General features: G+C 37.9%; 1 protein-coding gene across 5 annotated transcripts in view; it reads right to left on the bottom strand.

Annotated features, from left to right (window-relative positions):
- LOC121323699 (myc box-dependent-interacting protein 1) overlaps positions 1–14,641 on the bottom strand; it is a 93,019-nt gene extending 78,378 nt beyond the window's left edge. Inside the window, exons 1-2 of one of the 5 annotated variants that reach the window (XM_041264897.1) lie at positions 14,554–14,641; positions 14,381–14,470 (exon numbers count right to left, since the gene is read on the bottom strand). In XM_041264897.1, coding sequence (XP_041120831.1) covers positions 14,381–14,461 — 81 coding nt within the window. In that variant the 5' untranslated portion in view covers positions 14,462–14,470; positions 14,554–14,641. Of the gene's footprint in view, positions 1–14,380 lie in introns of all 5 variants that reach the window. The other 4 variants (XM_041264898.1, XM_041264899.1, XM_041264902.1 and 1 more) reach the window with 4 other exon arrangements.
- Between the last annotated feature and the right edge of the window lie 2,784 nt (positions 14,642–17,425).

Raw genomic sequence — 17,425 nt, 5'->3', positions numbered from 1 at the left:
AAAATGGCTGCCTGTACGTCATGGATTTTTCGAGATCGGGCAGTAACGTTTTGGCTCGTTTTTTCTCGGCAGTTAGTCACGTTACTGCTTGTGTACTCGGGTAGTCACGTCTTTTGTTGGTGATTTGAATGCATGCATCATTATACTGTACTCGAATTTAAGATGCAGACTATTTTTGAGAAGAAAAAAAGAATTGTATAAAAAGTGTGTCAAATTCGAAGGAATAGGGTAATTTCATTGCTCTGTAGCGCCTATCTTCTAAGAGTAACTCTATTTACCCATGAGAATGTCCTGTTGCATCTCTGTGTTGTGTATTGTGGAACTTCCTTTACATTACGGAACTACAGACACAATGCAGTCGTTCTGTACCAAGGGGCAACTGGCAGCTCTACTGTACTAGGTATTGGTACCCCTGGAGAAACAACAGAATAAACCAGTACACACTGGTGATCTATTGCTAAATCATTATCTGTGTTATCATGTAGGGGGCTGCAGTGCAATATTTACTGTTGGTAATATTATGGTCTGCTATTGGTCCTGCTAAGGTATCCTCACGGTAATTTTCTGGTTTATGGTATCTGAATGTGAATCTTCAAACGGTTCAGTAATAAAATCCAACATTGGTTCAGGGTCACCAACAACTTAAACCCCATCAACCAGGGTCCATTTCCCAAGAGCTACTTCAACATAACCGACATCCTGTTCCACCTTAAATAAAACAGGGAAGCCAACAGCTGATAACAAATCAAGACATGTGCCATGTAGCCTTGATGTAAATGAACAACAGCAAAACCTAGTCAGGATAATGTGATACAGCAAACTGAACCTCACTCAAGCTTTAAATATAACTGTTCTAATTCCAGAATCTCAGCAAGGCCCTGATGTGGTCTCACAATGAAGGCTTGATACAGTCCTTTGGGGGCTGCAACGATGGTATAAGCCTTAGCTAGATGACCATATTCACAATGAGTTTATAGCACATTGCACATTCTTCCACACTGTCAGGAGGAAACACAACAGCTGCATTGGAAACATGAGTCATAATTCTGCGTTTCCCTCAGAAATAAATGCTTACCCCACAGACACGATGCTCGCTCAGGGGGACTCTAGCCACACTGAGGAAATACAGAGCCAGGAAAGGGTCCCGCAGCCATTAAATGCAGAGATCACTGACGGTTTTCTGAACAGAGGCACTTTGTGATTGCAAAATATATACACACCGATTTAGTATTGTGTAACAAGACAACAGCATGAACGCATTGCGAAACGTGTGAGGTGTTTCCAACAGTTGTGCTTTTACTGAAAGTAATTTCATTGAGAAAACAAATCAACAGCACAAAAAGTATTACAGGCATTGTGGATTTGTGTGATGCACTGCTGAGATGGACACTGCTGAACCCAAGATTAGGGTTTTGACATTATTTGCTAAAGGAAGCTTCATCTCAATTGAACTGCGATATTTTTCTTGACAATCCGATTATTGACACAGTGACCCCTGTATTGGTGCACTGCCATACTTTTTTTAAAATCTGAGACTGCATGCAAAAACAACTTGGTCTGCAAACAGTGATGTTAATGCACAGATTTAGTTGCAGTGTCTACATGGAAAATCTGAGAATAAAATGTATTAGCATGTACTAATTTAATGATGGAAGGCAACACAGTGAAATTGTATGTGCCAGCCTGTTTAAAATCAACAGTGTAGCCTTCACGGATATTTTTTTCAACAAGGACTTACCCGAAGTTCTTGCCAACAGTCTAAACTATGAGGCAAGAATCAAGTACCGGTACTCGGGGAATTCAACACATCTAACTTTAAACAATCCCATCAGACTGTACATTCATTCATTGGTACATTAATTTAGGATCCTCTTCACCATCACCAACGCTGTCACAATTGAAGACAGCAGCGTCAGTTCTGAACCAGTGCAGGTATGACAACTGCTCACTATAGATAACCTACAGTTATGAACAAAAGATTTGCATCACATAGAATTTTAGGATTTAATAAATTTTTTTAAAACCCATATGAACATAATTTTGATATTTTATTTATCATGTAATCAAATAAACTATAAAATGACATTGCAAAAGTTTACTAGAAGGTGTATTAGTTATACAGTCTCTCATGTTAGATTATAAAAATTTCACATTTTTCAATATTTGTCAGTTTTTCGTTACGTATATGGAAAACTACGAAGCGGTATGTATTTCAATGTGTTAAAGTCACATTATTCAGCATGTTTCATTCAACTTTATGAAGCAAAAATAGTTCTACAGGGTGAAAAAAAAACCTTTTCCTATAACTGTACACTGGAAACATGAAATCATTCAAAACATCTTATTAAAAAAAAACATTACCAGTCCTACGTGAATTTCATTTGATCACTACAGTATTGTGGAAAACAAACTATGTGCGCCCTTCTTACCAGTCCTTAAATAACTGAAACAGCTACCAGCATTTAAAATGTATTATTGTAATTATTATTATTTACAGTATTTGTAATTTTGCTTTAAATAAATAAATGTTAAAGATTAAATCAGAAAACAAAAGCAAAGCAGGTTGTGAATCTTAAGTAAACAAATCCTGTTTAATTCCAAACACTATCAAAAAGGGACAATAACTGCTGTTGTTTTTATGTGTTACACTTAATTTACTGTATTATGATACGTACCATAACATGATGACACTGCTACTGCACAGACCCTAGTCTGAATAGTGGAATATTAGTGGCCATGTACACGATCGGATGGTCTTTAAGAACATAGGAAAAGTTACAAGCAAAAGGTCATTCATCCCTTCAATGGACATTCAAACAGCTAAAAAAAAAATGCTTGCTGCTCTCTGTCCTGAATCTGTCTTCCCTCAAACGTGTCCTCTGATCCTGGGTCCGTTCTGAGTTTAAAATACTGACCAGGTTCATTTTGCTGACCCCTTTTAGGGTTTAAAGAAAACTCCCTGAACCCTTCTATTTTCAAGACCAACGGGTTCCTCCTATCCTCAGAACCCATACTTAGCCGTGGGATAGTCAAGCATCTCTTCTCTGAACTCTCTCCAAAGCCTCAATGTCGTTTTTGAAGTGTGAAGAGCAAAACTTAAGTCTTCCAAAGTGTTACATCACCAATGCATTCTACAGCCTCGATTTACATTACACACATTTACTACAATCAACCAGTTAGCCTTTTTAATTGCCTCCCCACATTGCCTGGATGCTAATCGCAACAAGCCCACTACAACACAAAGGTCTTTTTTGTGGTGGTCCTATTCTGAGGCCCACATGCAATACTTTATATTTGTAAGAAGGTTTCTGTCCCTGGTATTGCAGCTATCCACTGTTCTCCTCTTACAGAACTAGCCCAAATATATCCTTCCCGTCTGATGTATCTGGTCAAGCTATCCCATAACAGGATCAACTGAGCCCCAGCCCGTAAGCCCTTATTAGGTGACTATTATTAGATGATAGTGTCACTCAACAGGGCAGCAGACAGACAGACAGAGCGGCAGACAGGGTACAGTCTTGCTGCTGAGCTTTCACAGGGGGGCTATTCTCTTTCCTTTCTTTCACTTTTCTGCTTAATTGTAATTCATAATGGTGTTCCTACAAATTGCCACACATGTTTTTTTAATATACATACTGTATTCATAAAACAAAACAAGGTTGAGTTCTATGATATCAGCTGGGGTTATTGTTTCTTCCAGAAAATGTAAGGAACATAATAATTGCAAAACAATACAGGCTACCTGTGGGAAAACACGATCTAGTTGCTCATTGTCTTCAAATTGTTAAATTACTGCTACGTTGGCATTTTAGTCCTTGTGTTTTTATTCAACCTTTGCGGCAATGTTACTCCAATTTAAATGAGCAGGTGAGGCATTTGTACATAGTGAAAATATTTAAAAGCCTGAGCAAGTTTAAAAAAAGATTGAACAAATATGAAGTGAGGTGATGCCATAGGGATAGTCATGGCAAGTCTGAGCGTGGTGCTTTCCTGTTAATAATCATACCCTTTTATGCTATGATAATATTGTCTAGAAAATGCTGGATTGTAGGTGTATCATTCTTAGAGAGTATAAAAGGGTTAGGCACAGGAAGATTGCTATCATTACCAGTAAGTCAATATGGGAAACAGTAAAAAGCTATCCAAAGACCTTAGAAAATTATTTATTGCCAAAGCTGGAGAAAGATACAAGAAGATTTCCAAGCATTTAAGTATCCCAATTTCAACTACTGTTTCTATTATCAAGAAATACAAGACTCATTGTACTGTCACAACGCTCCCTCGGCTAGAAGAAAGAAGGTTGTTTCATCAAGAACAAGTAGAAGAATTGTGAGTCACAAGGACAATCGCTTAAAGTTTGCTAAACTGTATTTGAATGATGGATATGAGTTCTGGTCAAAGGTTTTATGGAGCTATTTGGTCACACTGATAGTCATTACGTTTGGAAAAAGTCTGGTGAGGCGTACAAAGAAAAGAACACCATACCTACTGTCAAGCATGGAGGTGGTAATATCCTTCTATGGGGCTGTTTTTCCTCTAATGGCAAAGAACGTTTAGTTCCAATACATTGTAAAATGGATTCCACAGCATACCAAAGACACTGCCCAATCATCTGAAACCCTCTGCTACAAAACTTAGTTTAAAGCACAACTGGACTTTCCAACACAACAATGATCCAAAGCACATAAAAATCTACTTCAGAATGGTTAAAGAAGAATAAAACCAAGGTTCTAGAATGGCCTAGCCAAAGCCCTGATCTAAATCCGACTGAGAATCTTTGATATGAGTTGGAGGCGGCTGTGCACAAAAGTCCTCAGAATTTGAATGAAATGGAACAAATTTGAGTTGAAGAATGGTTACGAATCATGCCAAAAGCTCATTGCCAAATATCTTAATCATTTAAAGCTACTAATTTAATTTTCCTTATCCGGGTATGAATACTTTTGAATTAGTACTTTTGGAGTTTTCCAATAAAAATGCTGAAATAAATAATTGTAGACTAATTCTATTTCTTGTAACTTTTTCCTTTTCAGCTAAAAAAGATTTTTTATATAATTTGCTTTTGAGAAATTTCTAGAAATTCTAAATTTCCATTGAGGCATGTAAACTTTTGATTATATATATATATATATATATATATATATATATATATATATATATATATATATATATATATATATACACACACACACACACAGTGAACTGAATGATCACCTGAATAATGTTTGGTGCCCATGTGTTTAAGTGTCCTTTGGTCTGGACAAATGTTAATTTAACTGTTCTTAGGGGATGGACGGGGGAATATGCTCCCTTTAAAGTCTTGCCTTCAACAACCCAACAGCTGTGGATATCTGTTCTTTCAAAGGGAGTTTGAGCCTCCTGGATACTTCTCAGAAGCTGAGCTGCCAGCACTCTAATGCAATTGAAGAGTTATGTTTAAAACTCTCCAGTTCAAAATATCATTCATCTGGTGTCTTTGACAAAACCAGACTGTCCTTCAAAAGAAGATAATTCACCTCAGCTGTCCCGGCAGAAACTTTAAAATAAGGAACTGGATATAAGCTGCACATGCAAAAGAGGGCCCTGCTGCATTGCAGTATTTGTGAGCCAGTAAGTTGATCAGCATGACCATATTGGTCACACACACATATATATGTAGGGCTGTGTTCAAAGGTTCGTTCGCTAGCCAGGAATTCAAAATAGCCAGGTAGTTCAAAACCTTTGATGGTTCGTCAGGTGCATTCACGCACTGTATGCTTTTTTTTCTTTTTTTCTCCGTTAACAGAAACCGTTTGACAATGTGTGAATACTATAAAATCACACATTAAATATCACTCACAAAATTAGATTTTTTGATTTGCATAATGCACATTACTGAAAACAAACTTGTATTAAAATCCACTTCCAAATCTATAGCGATTGTATTGCTTCTGTAAAATATGCACTGAATACCCAGAGTACAAGAGAATTGCCATGGTAGTATAAGTATGAAACACAAACAATTGTAATTTCAAAAACTGAGCCCCCTCCAGCTCGTGTTATTCAGAGGCAGAACTTAATTTCTTCATTCACTATCTTGACAGCAAAGAGATGTATAGCATAAGCTGTATTGAAAGATATGTCTCAAAAACCCTCTGTTGTTTGGGATTTTTTTTGCTAAATGCCCATACAACCAAAAAAATAATAATAATTATTATTATTATTATTATTATTATTATTATTATTATTATTATTATTATTAGTAGTAGTAGTAGTAGTAGTAGTATTAAAGTAGTCAAATGTGACTGACTGAAAACCTGCTTGGAACAGTGACTGTTAAATAAAGCTTTGTTTTGCCTAAGTCGTCTGCAGTTGGTGCTGCTGCAATGCAAGCTTACTGTGTATATCGCAATCAGCATAAATTACACATACATAAACAACGTGTATTTTTATTAAAATTATAAAAACATGATTACTGTTCTATATAACGTATTTTTAAGCTACATGTGAATGTTTTATTCCATTTAGGATTACCTGTAAGATAATGGGATTTTCAATCAAATATAAACTAGTAGTTATGGTGAATATAATATGGTAAATTATGCAAATTAGTACCATCAAAGATTCAAACCTTCCTTTGGTAATGTAGTTCCGAACCTTCATAGGTCAAAATGTACCCTTCGCTACAGCCCTACATATATATGTAGCAGCAGAACCTGTCATATCCGATTTGATTGGATCCATTGGATATGTGAAAATATCTCAGGTGGCGTTGTTAGACTATATTATAGTTGCTTTACTAATGTCGGGGCATTAAAAATGAACAATGTCAGATAAATCAGTGTGTCTGAAACAACCACACTACGGTACTGCACATATACCATACAAAGAAAATCAGTGAAAATGACTGAAAGATAATACAGTATTTGGCAGTTCATAGAACATCATTCCAATAACAGTTCTCACCATGTTTTCTCATATCATGACAAAGTATTAGACTGAAAATGCGTGTTAACCCATTACAGAAATGGCGTTTAAAAAAAAAAAAAAAACTGGCTTTGGAGGCTGGAAAAAATAATATTGTTTGTTTTGTGTGAAGTGACAGCATGTAAACAGTGAAACTGCATCCCCAAATGCAGCGTCTTTTTTAGCACCCCGCTTTTACCTGATACTGAATCCATCATTACCTTTCAATTGGTGCCAGCCAGAAGTCCATGTACCCTCAGTGGATACTCATAGTTACTTGTGATAAAGCATGTCCTTTCTCTAGATACAGGTTAAACTCTAAGCGTGGTTGTCACAAGGCTGACTGAGTGATGACGTCAGACCCGGAATAATAACACACAGGACAGAGACGTTGAGTTTTGGTGAAGCCGAGCGCTTGCTTGCGCTCAGCATTTAATAAATGGACAAACAGAAAATAAAGATGCTGACCAAAACAGAACACGGCACTTGAGCCAAAATAAATAGACAAACAAAACGAACAGACACTACAAACAGGGCACGAACACTAAACAGACACTAACAAACAGGGCACGAACACTAAACAAACAGACACTAACAAACAGAACGAACACTAAACAAACAGGTACCATGCTGGTCCTCCAGCACGACGTAGCAATTGCTTCCTTTTTCTCTCCATCTATCTCCCGTTCTTTCGCCCTGAACACACAACCCCGTGTGAGTGAAAACAAGCTGCTTTTATGCAGCTGTACCGAGACTCGATTGCTAATTAATCATTCAATTGGAGTCTCGGTACAACTGCACATGAATTAATAAAATGCAATTCCCCGTGCTCGCTTATTATTACATTTTACCTGCACGTGAAGTGCTGTGCAATCTTCATGCCTAAATACAAATATACATTTTAAACCCACTCGTGTTACACAGACCCATTTATATCCTGTGTACCAATGACTATACACCAACATTAACACACTACACGTAATACAACATAAATAAATAGCCCAGGGATGGGGCACTTTGCCACAGTGGTACACATACAGGCAGTATGATGGACACACAGACAGTATCTGTATAACTGAGATCATGATGCATTTCAATAGAAGAAGGGTGGTTTTTGAAGACTTAAAGTTGGAAGATACTTTTAACAAGCGATTGCTTTAATGGCAAAGCAAATGTTAAAATGAAAATGAAAACCAGTTTGACTTATAGTTAAGACATTCAAGGTCATTTTAATAGGAGGGAGTTTATAGGAGCCTGTTTATCTAATAAGAAGGATTGTAACATGATGCACTGCTGCAACTAAAACACAAAATAGAAGTGTGGCATTTATACACACATATCGGACTTCCGTGAATCACCAGATCCTGTCACTCTCAACTGGTTGTAAACAATGAGGAAACCAAGTTTTAATACTACAGGAGAAGCACTTGCATAGATACAACAACAATGCAAGTGTTTTGTTCTCCTAAACAAGCTAGGTCACAGTTTGAGAAGTCTACCTATCTATCTATCTATCCCCAAGAGATATAGAGCAACCAAGAAGACGATCTCCAGGAAGATGGCAAGATGAAATTAAGATGAAGATGATGAGATTTTTATATCATATTTTATATATATATATATATATATATATATATATATATATATATCTTATATATATATATATAGATATTGTCTTGTTTAGAACAACTTCGGGGTAGTGTGACTAATGGGAGGTACATGAGGGCAAGTTTGTTGGCAAACTATGGCCTCACATTACCAGAAACAAGATGGCCAACCCAGGGAGACTGCATTTCCCAGACAGCCCCATGAAAGGAAATGATGTCACAATGATGGGGGCGTTTGTACAATACAAAAAGTGACAGCCCAATTCAGATAGGGGAGGAGTAGGGGACAGCATTTTGTTGCAAGAAATAGAGAGAGAAAAAAACGTGTGCAAGACTGTGTTACTGATACCTGTGAGTTTTGACCTGGACTGTTCTGATTACCTGATTTGTGGCCTGACCCTGTTTTCTGTGGATAACCTGCTACGTGTACCTTACCCTTGCCTGTTTACTAACCTCCTTTTGGAACTATGGAATAATAAACCAGGTGGTGCCCTATTTTACACTGAACTTTGTTGTGTGTGGACATATTTGTACGTGTCTCTCCTGCTTAAATATGCACAAGTTTAGACCTATCTCTTTATTTGTCACTATATATGGTGTACACAAACCCCACCCCCAATCCCTCCAGCGTATACAGTAACCCCCCCCAATCCCTCCAGACATACAGTCAACCCCCCCCCACCGCCCTCCCCCAATCCCTCCAGTGTATGCAGTAACCCCCGCCCCCCCCCCCCCCAAATCCTTTAGGGAGGTCAAACCAGTTTAGACGGAAGGCCTTCCAGTTAGAAATCAGATTAGTGTTTTGATGACAAGTGTCCGTTCAAGGCAAAGAATTCAGTACCACCCAGTAGTCTTCTAAATAACAATAGTTACGCATACCAAAACTCTTCGTAATTAATTTTCCTACTGTAGTATCAAGTGATCCTCAGTAAACACAATTACTTCAGAAGGAAATGCCTCTCTAACTGTACACACCAAATCTAGTCAAATCTTAAAACGTCCGGCAGTCCCAGGAGATGAATTCACACTGAATTCAAGATTAGGAAAACATATCCAGAAGCCCTTGACCATCCCTTAGAACTGGACACATTTTTATTTTAAGCATTTGTCTATATTACAGGTGAGTGAAAGTTAATAAGAACTCCTGAATCTGATAACATCTTCATCAACTGCTCGATACAGTAGGTTTCTGTGAAATGTGATTGTTCTGTTGTTAATATACAGCTCCATAAATACCGGATTCTGCAGAGTCAAGGCCCCGGTTTGAACAATTGTCCCACCCCAACTTTTAGCTGAAAGTCAAACTTTCACCATTCATTTCCGGTTTTTAATAACCATGCGCAAATAATGCCGGGGGAATGTCACGGCTCACGTAAATAGCAAAAGTGCCTAGAAGTAGTTGCTGTGTGCACTGAATGATGCAAAGTTAGGGTCAGGGTTATCTTCAGATCAGATAATGTTTGGCAGTTTTGGATCAGATGATACAGACTCTGCAGTCTGATTGATTTCGCTTCCCTGTTGCACTACAATCCATATTTTGGATTATTACTATTTTTTTTTTTTTTTTAAACTTTGCAAGATCTTGTAACTCGGGCACCATTTTTTGTATTGAACATTTTAATGTTATATTGCTACTTTGGATGTTAATTTATTACTGTGTGTTGTGTTTTCACACTGGACACTATAATTTCTTACTTACAGAGATTATGTAAAGCCCTTTATTTTAGTGGACTGAAAATTTCACATGATTATATATTTTATAAATGTAGCGACTTATTTTAACGTTTTTCACCACAAGCGTGTTTTTTCATGATGTGGTTTTGCACTGGAGACTGCAGCTTTAAAGTTTAATGTTTGTTCTGTGAAAAGATTTGAAATGACAAATCCGTGGACATACTGCAGCAGCTTTGCATTGTATTTCACCAGTCAATAAATATGTGAACTGCACTTCTTGATTCTTTAGCGTGACTATGTTCTGTGTTCTACCTTTGAACACACCCTCTGCAATAATGCCTGTAATTTCGCCCCCCCCCCCCCCCCCCCCCCACACACACACACACACACACTTGCCTTAATGACAACTTTACACCCCCTTGGCGTTGACTTGGCAGAATCTGGTATATTTAACAGTCTCTCTTATAGCTAACCCTTCATTTTGCAGCCTAATAAAAGTAAAAGATTATTTTAATTATAGGTAGGTACGGGTAGCAGTTTTAAATACCCGCCCGTGCTATTTTTTCACCTGATTAGCCATGTATGACACGCTGATCGTGTCAGCCCGTCTGTTTGTCACACTACAGGGTGAACACAATAACTGCCTTGTTTTTGATCTTCACTAAACTTTTATCTTTTACTACCAGCTTCCTATAGACGTTACAGATTACATTTGGCAATTATCCAACAGACGTTCTATTTTATACAAATGTTTTTTACCTTGTAGGTGATATGGGTTGTTACATAACTATGAGGACCCACTGTGGGTCCACTGGTCTATGTCTGATTTTTAAATTGTATTGCAGAGCTGTTTAAAGCTGTCCCAGCGCCATGGATAGGATCCCACCAAAGGAAAATAAAACAGCATTACTTTTTGTGTAAGCTTATAAACCTACTTTGTATTGGAATGGATTGCCTCCTGGCTTCAGATTTAAGCCACACATTACGATGGCTGACTGTGTATAAATCTAGTAGCTGTAACTAGCATTTATTTCTTAACTATTTGGTCATTTTTATTTTGTGATTTGTTTATTTTTATTAATGCAAAGATGATAAGCCTTTGTAACATCAAACTTCTTTACAATGATGTCCTGTGAGGGGTGGGCGGGGGGATTATGGCATGTAGGGCAATAAACCCCTTTAGTTGGAAGGAATAATGAATCGCTCTCTGTATTTAAAACATACTGAACCAAGAATGTGTAACGGGTCAGAGACCAGGCAAGAACCGGCAACCTTGCAAACGAGGGTCTTATCTGCTATGTAAAAGAGCCGGACTCGTCTGCATTCTTGGTTATAGAGCTTTCAGCTACATCCCACTAACGGGACAGGATCCACGCTAACAGTGTATCACACAAAACTGTCAAACTAATGTAACCTTACTTTATTTCAATACTATTTCTGTTATCTGTTTACTATCCCAGAAATGGTTTTGTTATTCTTCACTTATTATTGTTTCAGACATTTAGAATGTTTAAATAAAATCACCAACATATTTCAGCAATACAGCAGTCTACGAGTAAGCCTGAGTATACAGAAATTTGTAGAATAAAGCAAGTACAAAAAATAACCACAAGGAGTCTGCACCTCACTTTTTCAGGGGAAACAAACAAAGAGCAACGTTATATTAAAATCACAAGAAATTCGATTTTAAAGGCTGATCATTGCTTATGCTTGCTTCTTTGTTATAATGTCCAGTAACCACTCAGAGAGTTCCAGAAAGCCTGCTTTCAACAAATCTGAGAGACTCCTACGCAGTGTCAGTGAAGACTGGAGGGCTCCCACGTTGCACTGGCTACAGCAGTGCACATGAGGGATTTAAGACACTGTGACAAGGCAGGTCATTCTAGTCAGTTCGGCAAAGCTCTACGCTGCTCTGATACGAGTAGGACAATGCTGACAGTCAAGCAAGAGGGTAAGTGCTGCTGCTGCTGCTTCATGGTGCCTAATCACTTCCTGTGCTATAGGCTGTCTGATTCCTGCTAGGTACAAAGTGACCTACAGCACATGACACCATTAGACACCAGAACATTTACACTTTGAATCTTTATCATTGTAACTAAAATATCATCATATCCTGTTTAAGGAATATAACAAATTTTAAAAAGGCCAAAAAATCTTCAAAACAATAAAAGGTAAAAAAGAAATCAATGAACCCTGGTTAATACTCCTGTCAGAATTTCACTCCCAAGCCCATTAAGTGCCTTCGAAATCATAAGAGCTACATCTGGGGGCTCAGTGGACTAGATATAGCTGAAGAGCAGTCCACAGACTTTTACTATAGCATTTTAAGAACTATTGTTTGTTTGTTTTTCATATGGGTTCATATTGAGGAATTGTTTTATGTTAGGCATAATTATGAGCAGACAAAGACCAGGAGGTACAAGGATCGACACAGAATTAAATAATGTAACTTCAGCTAAATAATTATACTACAATACAGCAAGGACAGAAAGCCCAGCAGAGAGATTACAACACACACACACCAGTCTGGTCACTGATACATGTGTCACAGTCCAGAAGAATGAGTCACACTGCAGTGAATGGTGTCTGTTAACTTTGCTATAATAAGATTTGTATTTGTTGACCCTTCCCATTGACAGAAAGCTGTAGTGAAACCATCAAGAAGTTGTGACAGTGATGTTTTTTTCAATACTATTTTCAAAATACACAAACAAAAACCTCTGCAGTTTTCTAACACTGGTCTACCTGAATCTGTTTAAGGTGTATTAAATTACTGGATTTTACAGGACCAAATGGGGGTCTAGTTTAAAACAAGGTTATCAAATTTCATATAAGGTAAACTCGGTTTACTAGTACTAACCATTTGTTGTTAGTATAACTGTTTAGCTCATAACTGTTTAGTTCAGACTTTCATTTCTAACAAGCTTTCTTTACACAGAAAAATAACAAAGTGCAACACTGTAGAGCAGTCCTTCCTCTATGGTCTGCTGGTATTAGGGTCCTCCCCAATGCTTCCCCTTACAAGAAAATACTTGTAATTCTCAGTGTGGTATTCACCCACAGTGTTGGAAAAGTAGTATAGCAAGTGCTAATACTCATGAACCACTCCATGTTCTCCTGGTATACCCTGGGCCCCTGGTTTACTCTGGAGGGCTGAACAACTGTTGTAGTTTAGCACCCAACAATGCTGCACTGATGGGGATGGCTATTTTTAAGATAATCACAAACCAATCAAATTGAGCATATTTTGTGATGGACTTGTATGATGCATCAAGTATGTGAAATATAAATGTGGGAAAGGATAACCAGGCTGTACCCCTGAACTCCACTCTAATGTCACAGTAACAACTGCTGAAGCAGACATTGCGCAATAATTCAGCAGAGAATGGTGCTGATGACGTTCATAATACTGCTGGAAAAACCAGCGCTACCCCAGCAACAGCACTGCTCTGTATTACTCCCGAGTACCAACGCGATCTTGAATAGGTGGGGGCGACTTCTGGTTTGACACTATATGCAATTGACTGACACAGGGATTAATATGTGGTGTTTATGAGATCTCGTCACTGAGAATTAAAATAACCCGTACTAGATTATGCAGATGGTGCTACAGCAGATTGTAGCACAATCCCCGTTATACGCATTCTAGCCACTTTACTCATACACTGTTTTGGTGCATAACGGCAAAGATTAAAATTGTCTTTAGGGAATTATGATAAAGCATTAATCACATTTCTTGTAAAACTACAGTGTCTGCACATTTGCTGGGGTGTTTTAAGGAAAACGTCCAATCACATCCTGACGGCGTTAAGAAATCTGATTCTAACGCAATATATATATATCTGTATATCGTACTACTGTATTATAATATTGTTACATCACAGACGGTATAGTTTAGTTTAGATAGGTGTTTTTGTTTAATTATTATAAGACATTTTCTTCCCATATTTTACGTATGATTGTATAGACAACATTATATTTTCTATTTGGACAGCTGTGTCACTAGTATCTGCGCATGTTATCGTTGTGGCCAGCTGTCATTATTGATGCACCGTATTGTCCGGGAGCTCTGTCCCTAGTATTAGTTTAGCGTAATAACACTATGGAAAAACCAAAATGCATCAACCCGAAAATAAACACCCGTCTCCCCTTACCTTTTCCTGAGCCCTGGTCAGTTTCTTTTGCACGTTGCTTGCTAGTTTTCCAGCAGTAACCCCTTTCCCCATCTCAGCCATCTTGTCTTCCTGGTTTATGATAAATAATCAGATAAGAACGAGGAAAAGAGAAAAACCGAGACAGAAACAATGGGCTAAGCTTCTTAAGGTACCGTAATGCTTTCCACAGGGAAGAACGCGTATGGCAGGGAATGCCTCTCAAAGGGGCAGAGCACTTTACAAAGGGAAGCGAGCAAGGTACGGCCTCTTAAAGGGGCAGGGCGATTTAATTTGATGTGGAAAAAATAACCTCAGCAGGAGGGCAAAAATATTTGAGCTTCGCCCTCTAATGCGGACATCAGCATGCAGTGTAAATGATACATGTCAGCATGTGTCAGAGTGAATAATGGATGCATTACAGGGGTTCGATATAAATGAATAACTCAGATGTGCAGCACACACTCTATTTTGTGCACAATTAATGGACTAACCACATGCCTGATTAATCCGTTTTGTAAATGGTATCTCTGACTTGCATGCTGGAATACTATATGTCAAATCGGTATCTCCCTGTTCCGACATTGTCACGATGCACAAGACAGCACATTGAAGAGACCCCTGTCCTAGAACCAAAAGAAACAAAATAAAAACTCTTTAATGTCACTAAGTACTTGGTTGGTAAATTTAATTTAATTAACGTTCTCTTTCTTCTGAAAATCCCCATTTTATTCATGTATCAGTATATTCTGTGTTGTTCTTGTAGCTCTGAGCTCAGGAGCACTGGATTTAAATTTTCCATTGTAAACAGTTTTGTGGTAATGTTTATTCTACTTTTGTATTTGCTACCTAGGAGAAAGATGCTCTGGCCTGCCATTTTAAATAACTCTGCATGTATCTATGTTACAGCTTTTTAACTAACAGCTAACAGCTCCAAGCATTAGATAGTGCACAACAGATCACAGAAGACAGTATTTGGTTGAATAGTATAATGTAAGAGTGCTTTTTTTTCTAAATCATTTCTAATAAAGCCTCCGCTCTTGTATGTATGTATGTAATTTAGATTTTGTCCCCTCTATATTTGAAATGACCTTGCAATATGCAATACAAACATTTAGTTCTGCACCAGGTACTGTATAGCATCTTAAACAAACAACTTCTCTTTTAAAAAAGCAAATATACCTTGTTTGTCAGATACAGATTTTTTTTTTTTTAAAGCTCTGTACAGTAAGCAGCAAAACGCTGACACATTTTCAGCCACACAGGAAATCCAAAAAGATTTAGACCGCATACAGTACTGAGCAGAAATGTGGCAAATGAAATTCAATGTCAACAAGTGTACGTTGTAATAAACCCCGCTGCTGTCAGCAGCCGGAATGGAAAAGCAACCAAAAAGTGCTTGGGTGTAAAGCCAAAAGTGTAGAGTACAAATCCAAGGAGGTTATAATGGGGCAGTATAATGCACCGCTGGGACCACACTTGGAATATTTCTCCAATTCTGGTAACCACAGCACTAAATGAACATTATGGCCCTGCAGAGAGTCCAATGACGAATAACCAGAGTAACCCCAGGGCTTAAAGGATGAGCTACGATAGTCTGAAACAACAGAATCTATTTTGCCTGGAGCAAAGAAGAATTAGTGGGGATGGGGGGTATGTTTGAAGTCTTTCAAATCTTAAAAGAAGTTGACCCTAAGAAATACTTTAGGTGCAGCCTTTGTAAATGTGTAATAAAGCATAGTGAAAGTAGGGTAAAGCATAGGTAAGCATTGTAAATAATAGAAAGATATGGGAAAGCATATAAATAAACATGGTAAACCATAGTAAACTATAGTAAATGCATAGTATAAGCATGGGAAAAGCATGGGAAAACTCAGCCACTGACTCACCGTGTGACCCTGAGTAAGTCACTTAACCTCCTTGTGCTCCGTCTTTCGGGTGAGACGTTGTTGTAAGTGACTCTGCAGCTGATGCACAGTTTACACACTCTAGTCTCGTATCTTGTAAAGAGCTTTGTGATGGTGGTCCTCTATGAAAAGTGCTATATAAAAATAAAATTTATAAAATGATAATTATTAAACTGCAAAAATGCCATGCAAAAATACTGTAGTACACTTTTATAAGGGAGTATGGAAACCAGGACTAGTGAACACATCACAGGGCAACTAAGGGGCAATTTAGGAGGTCAATCCTCCTAGCCAGCATGTCTTTGGACTGTTGGAGGAAACCAGAGTACCCGGAGAAAGCCCATGTAAACACGAGGAGAACATGCAAACTCCACACAGACAAACCCCTGAGGCTGGATCCAAACCCAGGACCCCGGAGTTGTGAGGCAACAGCGCTAACCACCACGCCACTGTGCTGCCCTTATATGTAATAATGTAAGTTTTATGTACAGACACCCATACACACAAACACCCTATATCCCCACATTCTGAGGTTCTCAATAACTTATGCTAAATAATGTTAATACCAAGTTTCACAATTATTAGATAGGAGGTTCTCCAGATAGATATGTGATAATGTATGAAGTTTGACATATGCATCTACGTATGACCACTTCTACTGTGGGGCATAATAGCAGGTGTTGTAGTCATGTCTGTATTAGAGCTGTCTAATCAATAAAAACTGCATTTTGTATGTTACTTCAATTCCCACATGGGAGTATAATTCACAGTATATTCATTTTCACCAACCTAAAATTAGGTAAACATTTGCAAACTATCACAAATAGTGCTTGTTAAAGCTGTTAAGCTGTTGTAAGCAGAAGTCCCCACTTACATTTCTATTATGTTTGCCATCTTTCTGAGTGGCTGTTATTGCAATTACTTTGATACTGTATTTATTTCTGTGTTAAGGTGCTTTCAAGAGTTCAAGCTCACAGACAATTTTAAAGTCATTGTAATAAGTGATGGCAAAAAAAGTATGAAGCTACTTCAGGTTTTTAGAATATATTTAGGACTTGACTATACAGCTTAATTTTTTATTTGATTTAGGGGACTCAGGGGACACAGAAAACCAGAGGTTCACCAAGTAAAGACAAGGTGA

Source organism: Polyodon spathula, chromosome 11, assembly GCF_017654505.1.
Source record: "Polyodon spathula isolate WHYD16114869_AA chromosome 11, ASM1765450v1, whole genome shotgun sequence".
In the NCBI taxonomy this organism is placed as follows: Eukaryota; Metazoa; Chordata; class Actinopteri; order Acipenseriformes; family Polyodontidae; genus Polyodon; species Polyodon spathula.
Note: the sequence above shows the minus strand (reverse complement) of the source record. Positions and strands in the feature narration are given on the sequence as shown.